At 45.6% G+C, this 22,751-nt stretch overlaps 2 protein-coding genes across 5 annotated transcripts in view; both read left to right on the top strand.

Moving 5' to 3' along the window:
- The window catches only part of GPR61 (G protein-coupled receptor 61), a 33,535-nt gene extending 22,076 nt beyond the window's left edge, over positions 1-11,459 (top strand). For 3 of the 4 annotated variants that reach the window (XM_077334204.1, XM_077334202.1, XM_077334203.1), the window contains 2 exons: positions 1,505-1,616; positions 5,886-11,459. In XM_077334204.1, the coding sequence (XP_077190319.1) occupies positions 6,292-7,656 (1,365 nt within the window). In that variant the 5' untranslated portion in view covers positions 1,505-1,616; positions 5,886-6,291 and the 3' untranslated portion in view covers positions 7,657-11,459. Of the gene's footprint in view, positions 1-398; positions 446-1,504; positions 1,617-5,885 lie in introns of those variants that run through there. The other variant, XM_077334205.1, reaches the window with a different exon arrangement.
- Positions 11,460-19,280: 7,821 nt separating this feature from the next.
- GNAI3 (G protein subunit alpha i3) overlaps positions 19,281-22,751 on the top strand; it is a 33,847-nt gene continuing 30,376 nt past the window's right edge. Inside the window, exon 1 of the mRNA XM_077334200.1 lies at positions 19,281-19,509. Coding sequence (XP_077190315.1) covers positions 19,392-19,509 — 118 coding nt within the window. The 5' untranslated portion in view covers positions 19,281-19,391. The remainder of the gene's footprint in view (positions 19,510-22,751) is intronic.

Genomic DNA, 22,751 nt, shown 5'->3' with positions numbered 1-22,751 from the left:
AACTGACTAATGCTTGAATCAGAGAGGAGCAGAGGGCAGCCTCTGGCCAGGCCAACATGCATGACTCCAGGGTAGGATATTGTCCATGCTGGTCTCACCCAGGTGTTGAGCCTGTTTTGGGGATGAAAGCATTCAGCCAGTCCATCCTTCCAAAGAAGCTGGGATGGTGTGTAGAGATGAGCCCCAGGAGATGAGCTCCCCTAAACAGGAGCGAGGTCTCCAAAATAGATCTTCACTGGAGTGAGCAAAGTAAGCTGTCTCAGGAGGATCCCTCTGCTCTTGGAGCAGGGAATGAATTTACCAGCAGCAGAGCAAAGGAATGAGGGAGGCCAGCTAAAGATGCCCTTTTGCCTTCAAAACCCTTAACACTCTCCCTTTCAGCACCAGCTCAGGCCTACCGGCAAGACGTTTAGTCTCCCAGCACAGTGCAGGTGGGGAGCACAAGGTAAGGCTTCTGCAGAAGGTGGGGATGGGTGGCAGCATCTCACCCCAGGCAGGCATGATTTGGATTTGCATTGGAAAGGAGCGGCAGAAGAAAGTACAAGTCCAGCACTTGGGATCACTTTGTCTTGTGGGGCTGAAGGCAGCTCAGGGGAGGCTCCATGTGAGCAGCGATTGGGGAGGAGGGTGTGTGTGTGTCTATGTGTGTGTGAGTGGGTGTCTTCTGGAGACAGAGAAGGTCTTTTTCTGTGGCTGGAGAACAACACTTACCTGCACAATCACTCCTGAATCAAGAGGGTGGGTAGACAACTATTTCAAAAACCAGAGCCATTTTGGAGTTGTAATAACTGAAATGAGGCATATTTTATATTCTTTGGAAGTGGGAAGTATGGTGATGAAGGAAATCCATTACGGTCAGTGCTGAAGAAAAGGAAATACTTTTCTTTTAAAAGAGAACATCCTTTAAATTAAAGGACACCAGGAAATCTTCAGGAGGCACACTGTTGGACCTTGGAAGAGCTTCTTTTTTCAGAATCCCATCAACACAGGAAGCTGCCGTTACTCAGTCAGCCCAGCAGGCCACATAGCTCAGTACTGTATATGCTGACTGACAGCTTCTGTCCAGCCTCAAACCGATACAAGTCTTCCCTGAGACCTGCTTTTGGTGGAGATACCCAGAATCAGACTTCCTGCACACAAAGTGGGAGTAACTCTTCACTACTGAACCACAGCCCTTGTCCACAATAAGAAAACCCATTCCTCTTTGCTGGGTGGAAAGCAACTGCTGAAACTCAAGCTGGGAGTCAAGGTTGGGAATAGGAGTGTGGTAGCTGCCTCATTAGCTGTGCCCATCTAATCCAATGTCCTGCGAGTGGCCAGCACTGTGGAATGTTTCAGAGGAGCCCTGACCTCGATGGGGCTGGCAGGCTTGTTTTCTTATGTGTTGCTCCTTCTAGACATGTCTTTCCTCCAGGCACTGGGCCAATGGGTATAACAGTACCAAGCAGAACACAGGGCAACTTATGCAGAACTATCATCATCATGCTCTTTATTTTTCTCCCAGGTCTCTATTTCAAGGATACCTGTCGAATTGGTGTACAGGGAAAGTGGTGGATCACAACATGGTCCTTCTTGAAGAAACAAAGCCATTTCTTGCTTCTGTGCAACCCAAGAAGGCAAGTAACACACACTGTCTGGGTGCTTGCATCTGGGTCTGGGGGACAGTGGACCATCAGCAAAATACTCAGGGGAAGAAATGGATAAGGAAATGTATGTGGTTAAAACTGGATATAGCTCCTTTCCCCCTCCTAAAGCAGACATACACTGAGTCTCACTTCTGTTGTTTTCTACACAGCTTTTGCCTGCCAGCCACAGCCTGACTTGCTCTCCGGCTTGATTTCAGTGGGATGCTGGCAAGGCTTATGCACTGAGTGGCAGGTCTTTCCACTTACACAGCATCTTGTTTAAACTGGGCTGCTACTGGTGCAAAACACCAAGTGCTAAGCCTCAGGTCTTTTGCTCCCCCTCAGCATCATGTTTAAATCAGGCCTACTTCCCTGTGAAGGTGCTGGAGATTTGTGCTGAAAGTACATCAGGTGAATTACCCTGCAAATAATCCATTTAACGTTTATATCTTGGGCAGTTTCATCCATGACCTGGTTGTGCTAACTTTCTCCCAGAGACTACATTAAGCTAAATTAGCTGAAGAGATTAATCATTAATAAGTTATGGCTCCATCTGTATTTGTTACTGGTGGGTATCAATTACTGTTGCATTCCAAATTTGTACCCACTGGAGCATATGCTGAAGACATAGCAGCTTTCTTTGTAAGAATATTTTACTTGCTTTGCTTATGTTTGGATAACATTTAGAAATACAATCTCAAAGTTTTTATGCACATTTTTCCAGATTAAGTTGCGTTTTGAAATTCAGAGAATTGTGTTCGGAAGTAAACTTTATGATACCTCCTAACGAGAATGTGATAGGGCTTCACATTTTAAAAATGTATTTTCTAAATGTATATGCCATGAGATTCAAGGTAGTATTTCAGGAAATTGTGCCTATTTGGTTTTTGTTTCCCTTCCATGTTGCACTTAGGTTCCTAAAGATGAACTGTAAACCTGAAGTGTGTTGGGATTTTGACTGTCCTTTGGGTTAAAAACTCTACCTCTTTAGAGCTCTCCATGCATGGGTCCTGGTTGCAATTCACCCATCTAGTTCCATGCATATAGATATCTAGCTTCTGGCTATGTTGTACTTTCCTGCCATTTGGAGCAAACTAAACCAACCTTTATCCTTACCAGAGAGGTGGCTGCTTTCACTGAAAATGCAAAGATGCTGTTGAACTAGGACCATCTATAGAAATCCTCACAATTCTTATGATGTGCCTTAAATTCTATTTTAACATACCTCAAACACTCAGAATGCTGTAAATAGGCCATAGTGTAACTGAAATCAGATCCAACACTTTAAACAACAAATTTAGTACTAGCAGTGAGAAAGTATTACAGCTGTAACTGAAGGTGCATTAACAATTTCCCTTTAAACAGGGAGGAATGCTGTAGACTTTGGAACTATCAAAAAGAGAGAAAACTGCAGGCAAAAATCTGGAGGAAGCATGAAATTGATGAGGATTCTATCTCAGATCAAAACCATTCACATCCATGCAAGCTAAATCACAAATCTACATAACTGTAATTAGGGGGAAAAAGAACATGCCTGCCCAAGCATCAAAGACAACTGGGCTCTGTTTTACATTTATTTTTATAAAAGTAAAGAAACAATAAACAGTTGCTTCACACAGGGATTTCCATATAGGAAGCAATTGACACAAAGCTTTGGAAGTAAGTTTAAGAGTAACACATTTGTAATCAATCCGCTCTATAAGTTATTTCAAAGAAAGTACCATTCCAAACTGAGGGCCATACTGGATGCGATGGAGTCCTCATGGCTGATACTTTAAAGTGATTTTGAAATGCCATGAAGGCCCAGACCTGATTGGACTTGCAATACAGTGTTGTTTCTCTCCCACACTCCCCCCAACACACTTTTCCAAGTTCTGCAATGGTGGTTGGGGAACGGCTGTTTTGATATTTGATAAGGTTCAGGGACAGAAAATAGTGCCTCAGTCTGCTGCACTTTGCAGCATTTTTAAATTGCTTTTAAATGGATGCAGCCACCTCCCTGAGGCGACCACAAGGATGGTGGCACCTCTAGTTTGGCCTTGAGCCTGGATTAAACTGCTCACAATTCACAGACTGGCAACGTTGCAGTAACTGGTAACATGCATAATCCTTTGGTGCCTGTTTTAGCTAAAAGCTTTGCCATGGTTCTGTCTTGGGGCAGAGCAATGATGCCGGATTCCATACTCTGGAGAGCTTTTAAAGCATGTCTTGAGGGGGTCACCCCAAATGACATTTTCATAAATAATATTTACACAAGTTTGTACAAAAGGTTTTTGTAATCCAAATGGATACAGTGTGCATTCAGTTTAAAATTCTCTCTCTCACACACACATACACCCATTTTATGTCATATGTTTATAATATTCTCACATGCATATAAATGGAGTGTGGCGGGCTTGAAGAAGGTTGAAGGACCATATGTGGAAGCACTTTTGCCTCCTCCTCAATGAGGTCTCCAGTTTCCAGTGATGGGCAAAAACTGAGAACAGAGCCCATTTGGGACTCACACCATTGGAGCACTGTGGGCCTCAACCTGATGGGGTAGAGTGCCAGGCAGCCAATCAGCCGTTATTATGGCCCACAGGCCAGGCAGGAGAGGAAAACGGACAAAAGCACTAAAACAAAATAATTATCTACAAAAAAACTGTCTATACATCACTTTACCTAATAAAGCTAACAGTTAATGCACTGGGCATTATCTCAGCCCGTAATTTCCTTGCAGAACACAAACTTTGTCACAGATACTGTAGTTCTTTGGTCTACCTCTACCAATAAGATATTTGAGAATCTTCTCCTCTGAGAACAATTTCTCAGCCAATACAGGTTCCACTAAATCCAAATGTGCCTACACTGGAAGAACACATGAACCAATGTCACAATCAGGTTGATAGACCTAGGACAAAATCTACAATTAGATGGAATGTTTTCATCTCTTCCTGAGAGGAATTCAGTTGGCAGCTTGTCAAATCTAGAGAGTGTGAATGCATGATGATACCTTGGAACTGTTAATAGACACAGGTAATGTGCATATTGATGTGAGTTCACTGGAGCTAAATTAAATAATAGGGGAGAGCACGCACAGCAGACTTTAGCCAATATTTCATGGCAATCAATAGTCACACAGTCATTAATTGCTAAACTAGCTTTACTTAACTTCATGGATTTTAAGAAGGCCATGGTTGAGAGTAAACTCTGAGGATGTTCCAGCATGTTCTGACTGAACAGACAGAGCTGGGCCAAGAAGCCTTGCAGGGAGCCCTGGCATTCCCTTGCTGGCCCTTGGCCACGTGCTATATTTCTTATTATAGTGACTTACACATGAATATTATTCTGTGGATGTGTAAGGGCTCATCCGAAAGATCCACCCTGGACACCACACTTGCACAAGTCCCAAATTGTGTGTGTCATTCTTGGTTCACATATTATAGGATGGGTACATTTACAAAAACACTGTAGGGTTTTGTGTTCAGGCACAGGAGAGATGGAGCTCCAGCTCTGAAAGGGAAGTATAGGCATTGGCTAGTGCTCCAATGCTAGTATGGTTTTGTTCAAAATAAGTAGAAACCTTCAAGCAGTGACCATTATACAGTTGTATCACTGACACTATTCAGTAAGCATCTACAGCCCTCATATGGACACTTGCTGGGAAAGCATAATATTCATGTAACCCACAAATGCATCCTGGACAGCAGACTGACATTAGCATTCTTTAGTCACCACTGAATAAAAACAGTGTATTGTGCAAAGATAGGATGGCCTGGAACAGACGGAGTTCTGAGCTTCCCTAAGGTTTCCAACTCCAACAGGCCTCTGAACTAGGAACCAAGGGCACTCCCACTGCCCTTGGACTACCAAGTTTACAACGTCTAAAGTGCAGAGTTGGAATATCAGAGCAGAATCGGGGAGACCCTACTCTGACAGGGAACTGTATTGAGTGACCCTGTGCCAGTTACCTACTCTCAGCCTAACCTACCTCACAGGGTTGTTGTGAGGATAAAATGAAGGAGAGAAGAATAATACAAACCCAATAGGGAAGAAAAATGGGGTATAAATGCAGTAACTAAACTAAATAAATGTCATGCATCACCATGTAATGTAATGCCCTGCCCAGTGCCCACCGCTTTCTCCCCTGCTCAGATTTGGGCTGTTTAATAATGAAGCAAGCTCTTACTTGTAAATTCAGTAAAATAATTATTCAGGAAATGTTCCAGGTTTCTCTTTGTCTGACAAACTGTAATCTATAAATATGTTTATTTGTAGGTGCTAACATTGGCCTGGGACAGAGCACAGCAAGAGGTCCAGTAAGAATCTACGTCGTTAGCAAGGAAGGGACCCTTCTCCATAACCAGCACAGATCCCATGATCTTTCCAGTATGTCATGCTACTTCCAAAGAAATACAATCAAAATGAGATGAAAACAGTAACACACAAGTAAAGTCCAAGGGTATAATGGCTTGCAGAACTGAGGGGCACTGGGAGGTGCAATAGCCCTCAGAGTACAAGGTTATTCTGCTGGGAGATAAAACTGGCTGAGAAGATGGCAAGACTGTCATTCGGTGGGTTTGGGGTTGCTGGTTCTCATTGCCACTATTGATTCTCTGTGATTACTCTCTGGAGACCCAGAATAGGATGGGTGATGGACTTGTGAAGGGAGGTGCTAGTCTCCATGGAGCCTCCTCTCCCCACTCAATGGGTGTGGAAGTCTGCCAGGATAAGGAGGTTGCTGCAGACGTCCCAGAGCTCTATGCATCTCAATGCCAGCCTGGATGCCAAGACCAGAGATGTGACTTCTGAGTCTGTGGGCCTCTTCTTCATGCTCCTGATTGACCTGACAGCCATTGTGGGCAATGTAGCCATTATGACAGTCATTATCAAGACACCAGCACTGAGGAAGTTTGTGTTTGTGTTCCACCTCTGTCTGGTGGATCTCCTGGCTGCTCTCACCCTCATGCCCCTGGCCATGTTGTCTAGCTCAGCCTTTTTTGATGGCACTGTATTTGGGGATGCCCTATGCCGTGTCTACCTGTTCCTGAGTGTTTGTTTCACCACCATGTGCATCCTCTCAATCTCAGCCATTAATGTTGAACGCTACTACTATGTGGTGCACCCCATGCGTTATGAGGTCAAGATGACTGTAGGCCTGGTGGTCTGTGTACTGGTTGGGATTTGGGTCAAGGCAGTAGTCATGTCCGTCATCCCCATCCTGGGATGGCTTTCCCAAGACCACTTTGGTGGCTCCTCAGCATACAGTGGACACAGCTGTACTTTGCAGTGGAGTCGGAGTGCCTACTGCAAATTTTTTGTGGTCTTCTTTGCTGTTTTCTACTTCCTCCTGCCCGTCTTCATTATTTTGGTTGTTTATTGCAGTATGTTCAAAGTAGCCAGGGTAGCTGCCATGCACCATGGTCCACTCCCTACCTGGATGGATACCCCTCGGCAGAGATCAGAGTCCCTTAGCAGTAGATCCACTATGGTGACTAGCTCAGGAGCCCCTCGGACTACCCCCCAGAGGATGTTTGGAGGAGGAAAGGCTGCCATCATCCTCCTAGCAGTGGGAGGTCAGTTCTTCTTCTGCTGGCTGCCATATTTCTCCTTTCACCTCTACTCTGCACTGAGCTCCCATTTCCCTGGCCAGCAGACAGAGAATGTGGTCACATGGATTGGCTATTTTTCTTTCACATCCAACCCTTTCGTCTATGGGTGCCTCAACCGACAGATTCGAGGGGAGCTCAGCAAGCACCTAACGTGTTTCTTCAAGCAACCACCCGAGGAGGACCTCAGACTACCAAGCAGGGAAGGCTCCATTGAAGAGAACTTCTTGCAGTTCCTGCAAGGGACAGGCTGCAATGCAGAGGCAAGAAACACTTGTACCCATCCTAGCCCTAACAGGGGCCAGCCTACCATTGATTTCCGGATCCCAGGACAGATTGCAGAGGAGACCTCAGAGTTCCTGGATCAGCACATGAACAGTGACATCACTGTCTCTGACAGCTACATCAGGGCAGCACGTTCACCCAAGCCTGAGCTGTAGCCATTTTTGCACTTGACAATCTAGTTCTACTGGTATGTGAAATAATGCAGAACATAGCAGTGGATGGAGGTATTAATAAATACAACCATACCACTGGAACCATATCTCTTCAGCTCACTGCTCAAGCCAAGAAACACCTGCTACTAGTATCTCAGCTATTTTATTCTGTTTTGACCCATGTGGGATGAGAATTTCTCTCTATCCATCTCAGCCTCATTCTTATGAGTTAGAAGGAGCCTTGTTTCAAAATGTCCCACACTTTGTATCAGTCCCTTTCCAATTTCCAGAATTTTGTTGCTACCCATCATCTATGGTATTTGCTATTCCTTTTATTTCTTATGTGGGAAGTGGATCCTGCTGAAAAAGAAGGGGCCAGTTAGGCTTTCTCCTTGCAGCTCACCTCCCACAAGCTGATTTTGTTGACTTGCTGCTGTGCAAGTTGCACCCACCGCTGCGTAGACAAGGCATGACTGAGTCAGAAGAAAGGTAGATGGAAACAGGAGCTAAGGCAGAACAACTGGCCTTGATGGCATAGGAATGTTCTAAAGATTGATGTCCATATCCTGCTAGCAAAATGTCCATCATTCTGATGGACTGTATTCGCTTTACTGTGTCAGAAGTCAAGGAGTCCATAGAAGCCACTGGAAGGCTTTCTCCTTTGACAGACAGTCTGGGGATCCCACTGCCAGCAGCAGGAACCAGGTTTTGCCCTATTGGAACTTAATCCCTGTGGTGGCTGACTTCAATAGAAACCTTTGCTTTCTGCAGAGGAAAGTAAAATGCACAGCCATCACAGGAAGGCCTGTCTGAGACTGCAAGGGGTTCTGCCCTGGATGGTGGGGGTGAAGCAATGGGTCCCTGTACAAGGAGGGCATGGTGACTCAGTGCTTCCCCTTGATAGGATCCTTGTCACATTGAGCTTCCATTGCATTTGTGCCCTTGAAGGTTGTATGTGTGTGTCTGTGTGGGAGACATAACAATGGAAATTGAATGTCAATAATGGGGCTTTTATGTAGTCCATAACCTTTCACACTCAGACAGGATACACAGCTACCCTCATCACTAACTGCCTCAAGGTTTTCTTGTTCCCAACTGTAAACCCAGCACAATCTTTCCATATCCTGTTGTCTTCCAGCAACTTGTTCCACGTTAGACCTAGCAAGTTTGAGCTTTGTACTGAAGGCAGGGTGAATTGTTTCCCACTTTGAACCCCCTGCTCTCTTTATTTCATCCTGCGAATCCAATCATGGTTGCATCTTCCACTGAAACTATAGGATGTTTCTGAGGACTAGATTGTCTGCCTTAAGAGATTTCCAGATGAAAGGACCTGTGAGTGACTGGTATCTTCATTGTCTGTAACAACCAATAGGATCAGTGCCACTGGCAAAGCAGTCTTTGCTCCAAAGCACTGGCAGTGGTGATCCCCCACTCCCATTTGGGTTACTGCCTCTGTCATAGAGGCACTACTTCCCCCTTGCTTTCTGAGTCTGCATTGCCACCAGGGTTGCAAGTGACCATTCTAGCACATCTTTAGTATCAGGGTCAAGGTAGAGGTGACCTTTTTGCTAAAACCACCCCCTCCCCATTACTTTCTTCCCAGCACACTGTTCCCAGCTGGCATCCTTTTTTTTCTCAGATTAGTACCAGTACCAAACAAGAGTTCATGAGGAAAGTGCTTGGGGTGGAAGAGGCTAGGGAAAGGTGTCAGGCTGCAGTCACCAAGGAAGTTCAGTTCCTCTCATAGTGACCTGCATGCTAAACAATGGGCTTCCCAACCCATATACAACTGGGGCAAACCCAGGCTTCACCCTCATCTAGACAGGTTACAATCTTAAAGTAATTGAAGCAGGGCCCTTGCCATGTGGGTACTAGCCCTAGGTCACCACTGCTGAAGGAAGAGCACATTGGGATGTGCACATTGGGCAACATTTTACATTTCAACTTTCAACACTTGCTGCTATCTACTTCCCACCCCAGGAGGAATAACTAAGCCTCAGGAACTGTATGTAGCACAAGGATTCCTAGTTCCACTGGTCTCCTTTTGAAGACTCTGGAATATCTCATGCCACTGCTCACTGATGTCAGGCCATATTATGGCTGATGGTTTAGCATTTTAGAATGTCATTAGTGGATTTTTCAGCAGCAAAGGCCTTCACTGCCCAAAGTAAGCAATTCCACAACTGTTTCTCTGCTTGAAAGAACCTTGGTTCTTCCTCACCTTCCTCTCCCCTCCCCTCCTGTTGTGGTGCCAGAGCTTAAAAAAGAATAACTGGGAACTTGAGACATAAAACTCCCAGTACACACCTGGGCTTGCCCTAATCATCATTGCTTCCCATGACAGCATTCTAAGGTGGAAGAGGTGATCTCTCCCATTTTAGTCACCTGGGGGGAAAAGCCACTCTCTTGGTACACTCTTAAAGAGGAGGAAGAATTACCAGCAGCTCAGGTAGTAGAGAAATGGAATTGACAACCACACCAAATGTTTGCAATGCCTTAGGGCAGTGGTCCCCAACCTTTTTATCACTGGGGACCGGTCAACGCTTGACAATTTTACAGCGGCTCGGGGGGGGGGGTAGTCTTTTGCTGAGGGACATCGCCGCTGCGGCCTGAGCCCTGCTCCACTTGCTTTCTCGCTGGCACCCCTGACTTAACGCTGCACACTGGGGGGCGCTGCCAGCAATAGCTGCACAGTGCCACGCTGAGGGGGAGCCCCAGCCGTGGCAGCCGCTGGAGAGCGCCAAAGGTGAGCCGGTGGCAGAGTGGCAGGGTAGCCCCCGAGGCAGCAGCTGGGGAGGAGGATGAGGAGGAGTAGCGGCCTGGTACCAACTGATCCACGGATGGTACTGGTCCCTAGACCGGGGGTTTGGGAACCACTACCTTAGGGCATGCCCTGTAGCCCCCCCAAACACAAAATGTGGCCCTTTGATTATGACTAGCTAGAGTACCTTTGGTGCCCTTAAGAAAAATAAAACACTCCTTTGCATGAGTAAAGGAGTACAGTGAGATATAACATTTTGTTTTCTAGTAAACAATCTGTTTTCAACCCCAGGCTCTCTGCAATCTTAACTCTCATTTTTAAGATAAAGTCCTTGTGACTGTTACATGGAAAACATATGAGCAGTGTTTGCTAAAAGTTCAAGGAAGAGAAGGGATTGAATGGGGTATATAATGATTAGAGGAATTCTGCACAATATCAGGTTCTTAATAGTGGCTCCTTATTCTCTATCTACATTTGTCTCAGTCTATGTATTGTCCTTTCATTACTTGTACCACTGATTTTCCTCCCTCTGAAATCCAAAGGTGGTAGAACGTGAGAGTGCAATTTGAGAACAATGTGAGTGCTACCAAGTTAAGCCAGTCCATTCAATTTTTAGAATGCAATTTCAGGGCCAAAGGGGTAGGATGGAGTTGGTTTCTGGGTTTCAACCTCTTGGACTTGGCAATCATTGTTAACACTTTCCCTGTAGGATGTGATGGGACCAAATTTTGGTCATGCCCTCTGTAGCCCATGCCTGTACTAGAAACTTTCTGCTGAGCTAGCTTTCTCAGGCCTACAGAAACAGTGTTATATGAGCACACACTATTTCTGATGGGGCGACCTAGTACAAAGAGGACAGTTTTTATGTAGGACACTTGAAACCTTGAGCAACAAATAAAGCTGTTGTTTATTATGAAATTTGCTCCCTGCCTGTGTGAGTAATGGGCTCTCAGTCTCTGAAACTGGAGTGAAAGGTTTCTGTAGTTCAGAAGAGACCGGTTATCCCAATAAAATATATGCTGCTGCTTAGCAGCCTGGCTTGAAATTGGTGATGTTTTATAGTTTCTGTTTGATTGGCAGCCTGTGGTATCTTATTTTGGAGGAAATTGTTTTTTCCCCCTCTCATTTGCAGTATTTTTCAGAGGGGAATTCTGGCAGCTACAGTAGGGCCCAGTTCCTGCAAGAGGCTCAGAGCAAGCTCTACCCTCTACCCTTTTGCTTATTGAGAGTGTAAGGCCTTTTAGTGCTAGGTGGTTAGTTCAATGATGACTATGCTTTTAAGGGCAACTGGGGTATGATAATTCCACCTTTGGTGCAGTTGATCACTCTCTTTAGCCTGATTCCCTTCACACCATGAAGTTCTGGGAGTGATTCTGTCCTCAGCTGGTTTCGTTCCTACCTGTCTAGTTGCTTATTTCCACAAAGAGAAACTCTTCTTATTTCCCAGTCTTCAGGGGAGTCCTCCTTGGTCCCCTCTCTATATATACTGTCCTTCGGTAACCTCAGATGATCTCCTGGCTTTTAATACTATACCTGTAATGGCATTCAGCATTCTCTCTTGATTCCTGAACTTTCTTCTTCTATTCTTCTATTGGTGGCAACATCATACAGAAGCAAGGATTTGCCCTGCTTCCATATGACTGCCCTCTTGGCCTTTTCCACCCATGTGGAATCAGCCAATGGCTGTTCTGCTCAAGAAGGATTCTCCAATGATGGAGGGAAGGCGGACCCTGAAGAAAGGAACTTGCCCCTTTTCCACACATGCACTATAGGGTGATAGTGCATCATGCTACCTTTTTTCTAAGGCAACTGGTCAGAATGTACCCCTTTGTCCATGTTGGCCCCATGAGGCCCCTTGGTTCTCTCCTTTATCTCTGGGGATCTTAAAATGTGCTTATGGCAGTGTGTACTATGTGAAATGTTCTATAGCATTACCTTCCTGCAGGCAATTAACCTAAGACATCTGATAAGCCCCCTCTATGCCTATATTACTTTGCAAGACCTATGCTGAATAGGCTCTTTGCTATAGAAGCAAAGGGCAAAACAAGACTTGGCAAGGCAAAACGGCTATGCTTTAGTCAGTGTAGAGCTGGACTGGCACTTAGTCTCTAACATGGGCAGGCCTGATTTGGATTGGGGATTGTGACCACAATAGGAGAGAAGGGGTAAACTTTAGACCTTTCCCCATTCACTCACTTTGAAATAGCCGTAAATGCTACTCACTCCATTGTGGAAATGTAACATGTTGTTTACCAGTATACATGCTAAGTCAGAAAAATGGCATGGCAGAAGGTCTAATTCACCTTCTCCAGATTAGTATCAGATTCTCATGTACCTGGCAAGTGCAGAACATCTGAACAACATGCCTCTTCGCTGATTTGGAAATTGTTCTTTGGAAAAATATAGCATGTTGCTAGGTCCTCAGAGCTTGGCTAAATCAGGCAATTTCTTGGAACTATATTGGCAAGGTTTCCAACCAAAGGAAGTGCTAACCTGAAGCAGGACCTCATTCCTCCTAAACACTTAAGCAGTGTCTTTCTTTCAGGGTCGCATTCATAAACATTCAGGAGAAGAGGATTACACTGTGTCTTTGCTGCATCAGTTCAGAAGACAGATGCAAACCTCATAGGTGTTCAATAACCAAAGGTCACAAAGGTTATGGAATCTATACCAACATCAAGATCAGCATTAAGACGCTCATGCTATGCTTTTTCTTTAGCTGTAGAAGCAGAATAGTGTACATCTGTCACAGAAGAAGGGTTCCCAAAAGTGGGAGAAATGAGAAATTAATCTGGTCCAGGTTCACACTTAGTAATCCAAATACAATTATTTAAATATGAAATAATTTATATTTCTTAAAAACATATGCCATTAACAATTAATCATGTGGGTTAGGGTTATTATCTTGTGTGTGAGAGAAAAGATGCCATGAACTCCTTCATTGAGGCAACTTGAGTGAATATTTAATCTATGTATGAAAGGAAATTTCCTCCCCCCTTCTCTTTTCCTCACAACTTAGACAGAGTGTGTGACTGGCCCAGGGTCCTATAGTGTGCTTCATGGCTAAGTAGGGATTTGAACTCCGGTCTCCCCAATCTTCCACAGTAAAGAGTGGCCTCTCAGATACTCTGACCTGAAATTATGGGAGCATTTGCTTGGTTGAAGTAGGTTCCAGAATAGGAGAATCACCTGACTTTCTGCATTCGGTGAACTAGCTTTATCTTTATGACAGCTCATCTCCAGACTACAGAGATCAATTCCCCTGGAGTATGAATGGATTTCCCCTGGAGAAAATGGCCGGCTTGGAGGATGGCCTCTATGGCGTTTTAGCCCACTGAGACCCATGTTCTCCCCAGGTTTTACCCTCGAATCTCCAGGGTTCCCTAACCTGGAGCTGGCAACCTTACAGTCCCCCCAGCAGTAGCCAGGGTAGCCCTATCTATTCCTTGGCATTTTTAGTTAAAAGAGTGGGTTGTTGGGTGATGCAAAATGCCTCTGTGAAAGACCCTGGAGAGCTGCTGCCAGTCTAAGTACACAGCACTGACCTATTGGGCCTTATATTCAGTTTAAGGCGGCTTCCCTCCATTACAGACTTTCTCTCTGGCCTTGGGCTAGGCACTCTATTTCAACCTCACTTTCCCAGCTATAATGTCAGATGCTAGTAACGTGTTTCACAAAAATGCTTGGAGGGTAGCTTTCTAAAATATTGTAATAAATTAACAGGAGTAATTTCTTATTTGTTTTTGATCTTCTTTAAATGGATAGGAAATTTCAGACCATAGTTTCAAGGCACAGCCAGCAGATGGCATCATGAACAAAAAGGAAACAACTATTTGTGGCTTTTCAGACACCTGGATTGATTGATTTCTTTTTTCTCTTTCAGTCTCATTAAGTTTTCTTTTTATGGCATGAAAATCCACCCATCCTCCAATCCCCTATTTATAAAGCATGAGGTTAACCTAACAGATGCAATATTAGTCTACTAGAAGCAAAGGCCATTGCACCCAGGAATACAACGGGCGCTAGCACATACACCTGCACTCTGACCTTCCCAGGCTCTGGCCCTCCTCCCCTCCTCGATTTTGAGATCCCGAGTGGTGAAGGAGTTAAAGAGTTGCAGACTCTAAGCTCAAAAGCTGGGTTAGATTCCTGAGTCCTCCTACATATGCAGCCAGCGGGGATGCCAACCTCCAGGTGGGAGCCTGTAGACCTTCAAGAAAAACAGGGTCAACTGATTCTGGGAGCATAAGCTTTTAAATCAAACAAACAAACAAATAAATAAAACTGATATCCAAGGAAGAAGGAGAACTTCTCTGGAAGGAAGAAGGAAAGAAACAAGGAAGAAAAAGAAAGAGAAGGGTAGAAGGAAGGAAAGGAGGAAAAAGAGAGAGAAAGAGGAAAAGAGAGAAAGGAAGGGAGAAGGGAGGGAAGGAAAGAGAGAGAAAGAGAAAGGCAGAAAGAAATGTGGAGGGACAAATGGAGAAAGGGGAAGGAAAGACAAGAAAGAAGGACAAAAAGAAAACGTGAAAGGGAGGGGGGGAAAGTGGGAGAGAAAAAGTAAGAGAAAGAAAGGGGGGAAGGAGAGATGGAGAAAGAAAAGGGAGAAAGAGAGAAAGCAAGAGAGGAAGGAAAGAAAGACAGACAGACAGAAAGACAGACAGACAGACAGACAGACAAGAGAGAAAGAGAGAAAGCAAGAGAGGAAGGAAAGAAAGAAAGAAAGAAAGAAAGAAAGAAAGAAAGAAAGAAAGAAAGAAAGAAAGAAAGAAAGAAAGAAAGAAAGAAAGAAAGAAAGAAAGAAAGAAAGGAGAAAGGGGGAAAAGGAGGGAAGGAGAAAGGAGGGAGGGAAGATGAAAGGATGAGAGAAAGAAAAAGAGAGGAAGGGAGAAAGGAAGGTTGAAAGAGAAGATGGAAGAGAGAAAAAGAGACAGAGAAAGAAAGAGGGAGGAGGGAAGGAAGGCATCAGTTCTCCTGTAGAAAACAGCTGCTTTGGAGGGCCACTATCCCTCCTATCACCCCCTATACAACAGTGCCTACACAGGTCACCACTGTACCTACCTTCCCATTCAACCCCACATCTTCCTAAGGCCAGGACATGAAGACCAAAGGGTGTGTGTGGGCTGCTACCTTCCTGTCCCCCCCCCCAACATCTCCCTAAAGATGGACCAAGCAAGGGGGAGGGAAGGGGGACTGCCTGCTTCCTGTCATCTGCCCCTCATCTCCCAAAAGTCAGGCTGGGTGAGGATGGCCTGCCTCCTTCATTCTCCCTCCCTCACATCTTCCAAAGGCCAGGCTGGGTGGGGAAGGCCATTGGGGCTGGGCTGCTTCCTTCCTACCCACCCCACATCTTCCAAAGGTCAGGCCAGGCATGGAAGGTTGCAGGGGGGCTGCCTCCTTCCCACCCATCCCCATCTCCCAAAGAACAGGCTGAACAGGTAAAGTTGTGGGGCGGGGGCGGGGGCGGGGGGGGCTGCCTCCTTCCCATCCCCCCATATGTCCCAAGGGCCAGGCTGGGCACGGAAGACTGCTGGATCCCCCCAGCCCCTCTGAGGAGAGGGAGGGTGGGAGAAAGCAAAGAGTGCTCTGATGGCCTACTGGAGAGCCATGGGGTGATGTTTTGAGCCAAGATCCTGTTAGGGAGGACTTCTTAGAGGAAAAGCCTTGCCAGGAGCTCCCAGCTTTACCCAAGCCTCAGCTGGATTACATTTTGCCCCAGCCAGATGTTCAAAAAGCTCTGACCAGCGGAAGGGAATGAAGGTGCAGACAAACCAAGGCTTAGATTCCAAAGGAGTTGCAGAAGCTACTCATTGCTCTGTTCAGCCTCCAGCTACAGCTCCCTGCCTTGTCAGACCACCTCTCTCACCTGAGCCAATTAAGCAATGCCAGCCATGAGCTGGAAGTAAGGTCCAGTCTAAAAGGCACCACACCATGTTAGCAAGATAGTTGCTGACTGCAGAACCCTGTGAGTCATCACAGAGTAAGGACTGAGGCTGCTGACAGCCTAAATTAACTTGGGGCTGGGAGACCTGGGTTGTGGACACAACTTTGCAGCTGCCTGTAACCTGCTCCTTCTGCTGATGCTCTTGGACTTCCTGAATGAATCCTTGACTCAGTGGACTGAGTCAAGATATTCATTGTATTTTGTCTGTCCCTCGGCATTCTGTTTTTGATATATTGATTCTCTCTGCCTTCCTGCCAGCTTGCCTGTGCTTCATTCCAGCAGACAGCTGAAACCTAAGGCTAACACAGGAGGCAAAGGAAGCAGTTTGCTTCCCTCCCTTGCCTGGGGGAGATGAAGAGGCTGAAGATGGGGCAACTTATGAGCAGCAGTGCCTTTCAGGGAGGACAGCTCTTCTTCCACCATGTAAGCAGCAGGAAAAGGAAGAGGGGAATATTTAAGCTCCACAATTGGCCCTCATTGAGATAATTCTCTCTCCTTATTGGTGGCACAGCCCCAGGGAGGGCCAGTCAGGTAGGGAATAAGTTGTATGCAAATTGGCCCTCATTGGGAAAGTGCTCTCTCCTTATTGGTGGCACAGCCCCAAAGAGGGCCAATCAGGGAGGGAGTGAGTTGTCTGCACACAACTTGAACTTTATGGTTAGAGAAGAAGATAAAGATTATGGGCCAAAATACCTCTGGAACACCCTGGGACATGCTGGAATGGGCATTAAACAAATAATAGTACCTCAAAAAATGGTGGAGCATGTATAAGTCACTCCAGAACAATATTTTGGAAATTCAATCATCTAAATATTGTGCACATATTAAACTTTTTGGTGCTGAAATAGCTCAGGAACACCCCAGAACAGGCTGGAATGGACATTAAGCAAGCCATACTAGTTCATCTCAGAAATATTAACCCTTTCCAGGACAGAATGCCTCCAGAATGGGGTAAGGGGAGGAAGTATTCCACAGTTAAGTGGCTGCATTTCAATTAGAGCAGAAGTTTCCAGAGAGGTGCTGGGAATTTGTTACTCCTAGGTTCAGGAATGGGCAGAACAAACCCTGGGCCAACTAGAGATTCAGATTCGTAACACCTGTCTCCAGAATGTGAAGCCTCACAAAACTTGCTGGACACATAGGCAGGTATCCCAGGGAGAGGCGCGCAAGTAAGCCTATGCTATGTCTGCATTTAGAGTTCCAACATACTGTCCTAGAATGCCTTTAAAATGTCCCACTGTTTTATGTGGTACTATTATTTGTTCATAGACCATTCCAGTGTGTTCCAGAGGCATTTTGATCTGGAAAGGGTTAATAAAGGTGTGGGAGTTTCACTGTTTCATTTCTAAAATATTGTCCTTGAGTGTCTGTAATGCTTCCCACTGTTTGTTGTTGTTGTTGTTGTACTCTTGTTTGTTTAATGCCCGTTCTAGCCTATTTTGGAGGCATTTTGGCCTTGAACAGATTAATAAAGGTGTGAGAGTTCCGCTTTTTCTTTTCTAAAACATTGTCCCAAATATATGTAATGCATCCCACTGGTTTTTGAGGTTCTCTAGTTTTTTAATGCCCATTCAGGGGTGTTCTCAAGGCATTGTGCCCTGCAATGGGTTAATAAAACAGTGAGTGTAACACTTCTTCATTTCTAAAATATTGTTCTTGGGTGTCTGTAATGCATCTCACTGTTTTTTGCTGTTCTTGGAGGCATTTGGTCCAGAATGGGTAAATAAAGGGGTGAGAGTTACACTCCTTCATGTCTAAAATAGTGTTCTTGAGTGTTTGTAATACATATCACTGTTTTTTTTTGCGGTAATCTTGTTTTTTTAATGTCTATTTTAGGGTATTCTGGAGATTTTTTGGCCTGACAAGGATTTATAAAGGTGTGGGATTTCCACCGTTTCATTTCTAAAATATTGTTCTTGAGTATCTATAAGGCATCCCACTGTGATTTTTTTTTTTGAGGTACTCTTGTAAGCCATTCCGGCTTTTACCCCGTCCTAAAGTTATCATTAAAGGCTATTGCTATACCAGGAAATGTTGTTAAATTCCAGCCTTCTAACAGAAAGCCATTTCATAGAATCATAAAATAACAGAGTTGGGATCTCCTGGGTCATCTAGTCCAATGCAGGACACTCACAACCTATCGTTCATCCACTGTAACCTGCCACCCACTTGAGCCTTCACAGAATCAGCCTATCCATCTGATGGCTATCCAGCCTCTGCTTAAAAATTTCCAATGATGGAGAACCCACCACCTCCTGAGGAAGCCTGTTCCACTGAGAATCCGCACTGTCAGGAACTTCTTCTGGATGTTTAGAGGAATTTCTTTTGAATTAATTTCATCTCATTGGTTCTGGCCCGTCCCTCGGGGCAGGAGAGAACAACTCTGCTCCATCCTATATGGCAGCCTTTTAAATATTTGAAGATCGTTATCAGATCGCCTCTCAGTTGTCTCCTCTCCAGGCTAATGGTTTTAACGTTGCTTTTATATGTTTGTTGTTGTCGTTATTGGATGTGTTCCATATGCAAAATCGCAATTTTTTTAGCCTTCCCGTTATGTTTTGTGGGAGGCGAATGTGTAATAGACATGTTGCCACCCCGCCAACAATGCCCTGGATGTCGCCGCTCTTTCCTACGTACCAGTGTTACTTATCATCACGCCAATTAAAAGACGGGTTTAAAAAAATAACCCGGAAGTCCCTTCTCCAGACAAAGGAATTGTCAGAACGAATGCTTTCAAAGAAGTCTGAGGATGTTGCCAGTACTACATTTCCCAAAGTACAATGCGCGCCTACTGATTTTACGCGCCCAGCGGTCGTCGTTCCAGTTTCCTCTCTAAGACTAAGGTACGCTGAGAGGCGTGCGTGGACTACATTTCCCAGAGCGCAGTGGGACCTGCGTTGTAGGGGCGTTGGGAGGCGGAAGTAGGTAGGCTTCCGTTGCCTCCCTTTCCACACACCCCTCCCTCCCCGCTGGTTGTCCTGCGGCCGCCGAGGAGAGCGAGAGGAGCTTTTCCGCCTCGCCCGTCCTGTTGCCGCGATGGGCTGCACGCTGAGCGCCGAGGACAAGGCGGCCGCCGAGCGGAGCCGCATGATCGACCGCAACCTGCGCGAGGACGGCGAGAAGGCGGCCAAGGAGGTGAAGCTGCTCCTGCTCGGTAGGAACAAGGCGGGCAAGGGCGGGGCCGGGGCCGGGGCCTGATGCACGAGCCCTCCGAGGGCGAGGGGCGAGGGGCGAGGGGCGAGTGGGGGGGGGGGCGCCTGCGCCTCGGGCAGCCGCGCTCGGCCTCGATGGGTGGCCTGGCTGGCGCCGCGCTCCGGCTTCGTCGCACGGAGGCTGCTGCGTCCCGGGGCGGCGCGGCGCTTCCCTCGGCGGCCGGGTGGGGTTGAGAGGCGGCGCTGCGCTCGCTGCCTCCGCGTTAGGCCCTTCCAAGTCCTCCCGGGGGCAGCGCCCAGACCTGCCCCCCCCCCGGCCTTCCTCAGCAACCCCCTTCGTGGCGGAGGGCTGGGCTGGGCAGGGCTGCTGGGGCGGCGTTGTGCAGTTAGACTTGCTGCCTTCTGAAGGAGTCTGGGCTTTTCTGCTGAGAAGACCGCGGACAAGCTGTTTGTAAGCGCCAGTCTGTTGCTGACAGCCATGTATGGTCCGTGCAGAGAAGGACGCTTCCGTAGTTCTTCCGAAAACCACCTCCGGGGTTCCGTCCGCCGAGGAGCGCCGCTTGGGGTTGTGTAGTGTGCGTGGGGTAGGCTGTGCTCGCTACCATTGTTTGCTTTCCCTGTAGACGCATTTTAAGGCCCTGTGCCTACGTGCAGAAAAAGGAGGTGGCAGCAGGCCCGGGGGGGGGGGGGATCAGCCGAACCAGCGAGGAGTTCAGCCACCTCATTTTGCTGCAGGGCAGGGGAAAGGACCAGGAGACACAGCCTGTTAGGAGTTCTTCAGCAGTTGTTGAGGCACCGAGGGGTGTGGGTGGATAGGGTTAGTGCTGATTTATTTCCCTTGGTTGCTTTTCAGTGGCAGTGGGCAAGCCTGGCTTCTGCTAGTGGTACCGGTAGTTGTACTTGCCCCCCCCCCCAGCAGTAGGTTAGTTGTGAGTGCAGGGTAAAAGAAAGCAGTTGTCATAGAAGCTGAAACTAAGAAGGAGGCTTAATAGTTAATTACAAATGGTGGGGAAACAGTCCTGACAAAAGCAGCTAGCAAGACAAGGCCATCAGATGACAGGTTTAGAAGAAATACTGCAGAGAAATTAATGAAGAGTTTTACTAATGAATGTTTATCTTAATCTGTCTGAGGGTAGCCATGCCTGAAATTCCTGTAGCACTGATAATGGTGCCGTATTTTATATTCGAACTGATTAATTAATTTATTCATGTAATTTATGTATCGCCCCTCGCTTTGACATCTTGGGGCGGTATATAAATTACATGAAGTGGCTGGAGTTCAATGTGTAGCTTAGCATGAGTTTGAAGGCTGAGAGGCAAGTCTTATTAGGGAGTCAGGAGTAATTGAGACAAAAGGTTGATTTTCATAAGGTTGGCGGGACACAGAATTATATCAAGCCTGTGGCTTGATTCAGAGGGGTTTATAGGAAAGTCATGAAATAGGAAATGTGTTCAGGATGGATTTTCAAAGCAGATGGCTTTTCAAATAACAGCTGGAATCAGGAGTTATAGTATCTTGGAGAATAGCATCTTTTAATTAAAGGCTGAGGTCACCACTGGTGATTTTTTTTATGTTTCAGGGCCAGTCATACCTGATTGAATTCTATCCTTAGGCTTGTCCTTTTGTTCCAAAACTGGCTGGCCATTAACCTTCCATGATTAAATGTGATTTGTTTCAGCCTACTCTCCTGGTTAACTCAGTCCCCTTTGCATTGAGAGTATGCATCCACCAATAGAGGCTCACTCAGTTCTTTCATTTAACAACTCTTTAGGAAGGGAGGACCAGACCTTTCTTAAGATAGCCTGACAGGTGGACTAGTTATGGACCAAAAAGTATAGAGAGTGGGGTCACAGAACAGAGACAGAATAGTCATAGATGATGTTCAAAACTGAATTGTTAAGAGGCTAGATAGCCATCTCACAGAGAGGCTGATTCTGTGAAGGCAAAGGGGTGGCAGGTTACAGTAGATGAGCGATTGGGATGTGAGTGTCCTGCATAGTACAGGGAGTTGGACTAGATGACCCATGAGGTCCCTTCCAATTCTATTATTCTATGATTCTAAGAGTTCCGATATTAAATGTTTTGCTCTTAAAACAAAAATATATTGGTAAATACTATAAGAAAGAGTACATGCATATTTTAGGTTTTATCACTACCATTGGTGTCCTGACCAGGTCTTTAAAAGTTCTTCTGACAAATCCCTTAGTCTTCTCAGGAAACAAATTGCAAACAGGATATCATCTTATCAATCAGTGATGAAGGGAAAAGCAAGAAACTGAAAATAACAATATACAGTGTCACAATGGAGGGGCTATAAATAGGGGTCATCTCTGAAGTTTTTGATTTTGCTTAAAATTGAGGAATGGGGATGAATTATTCACAGATTATGGCTATTTACACTGTAGAAATATGGTCCACTGAAAAAGCTTGGTTCTGAGGAAGTGAAAAGGCAAAGCTGGGTTTAAACAAAAGAATGAATTTCTTACTTTAGAAAGCTATATGCTCTTCAAGTCCTTCCACATTGTCATGCTCATAAGGGCATATTTTAGGGTTGTAAAGTATAATTTAACACGGTATGATGGAAGGCCGTGTATACCAGTCTTTCAGAGATAGTTAGCCAGAATAGCTGAACCTCCTTCTTCACAGGCAACATAATTCTGATTCCCAAATTATGGGAATAAAAAGAATTGTTACCACCAATCTGCCTTAGGTGGTAGCTTACCATACACATTTGATTAGCCACTATTGGTGGTAGAATGCTGGGCTAGATTTGTCTGGTTCATAGAGATTGTACTTACAGAAATACTATCATGGGGAAAGTATATGAGTAAAAAGTTATGCAGTCAGTTACGGACCATTTTTTGAAAACCAATATGTGGTAGTGGCTGCTAGAACATTAGGACATAACTTTCATAGCCTGGGTTCATATCTCTCTGCAGCTGAGAAACATAGTGGGTAGGCCTCTCACTGTCTCAGTTTAACCTACTTCTTGTTGGCAGAATTGGAATATTCTGGGGGAGCAGAGCACCAGGCTTCTTAAAGAATAAAAAAGCTTTTATTCAGAAGAGAAACAGCAATATATAGACAGAGGAGCAAAGAGGCCTAACTATCTAGCTCAATAAAATCAGAGTCCAGTAGCACCTTTAAAGTTGCTACTGGACTCTGATTTTATTGTGCTACTTCAGACCAACACGGCTACACATTTGAATCTAGCTAGCTAGCTGTTAACTGTAGTTGGTCTTC

The sequence above is a fragment of the Paroedura picta genome, chromosome 4 (assembly GCF_049243985.1).
Source record: "Paroedura picta isolate Pp20150507F chromosome 4, Ppicta_v3.0, whole genome shotgun sequence".
Lineage (NCBI taxonomy): Eukaryota > Metazoa > Chordata > Lepidosauria > Squamata > Gekkonidae > Paroedura > Paroedura picta.
Note: the sequence above shows the minus strand (reverse complement) of the source record. Positions and strands in the feature narration are given on the sequence as shown.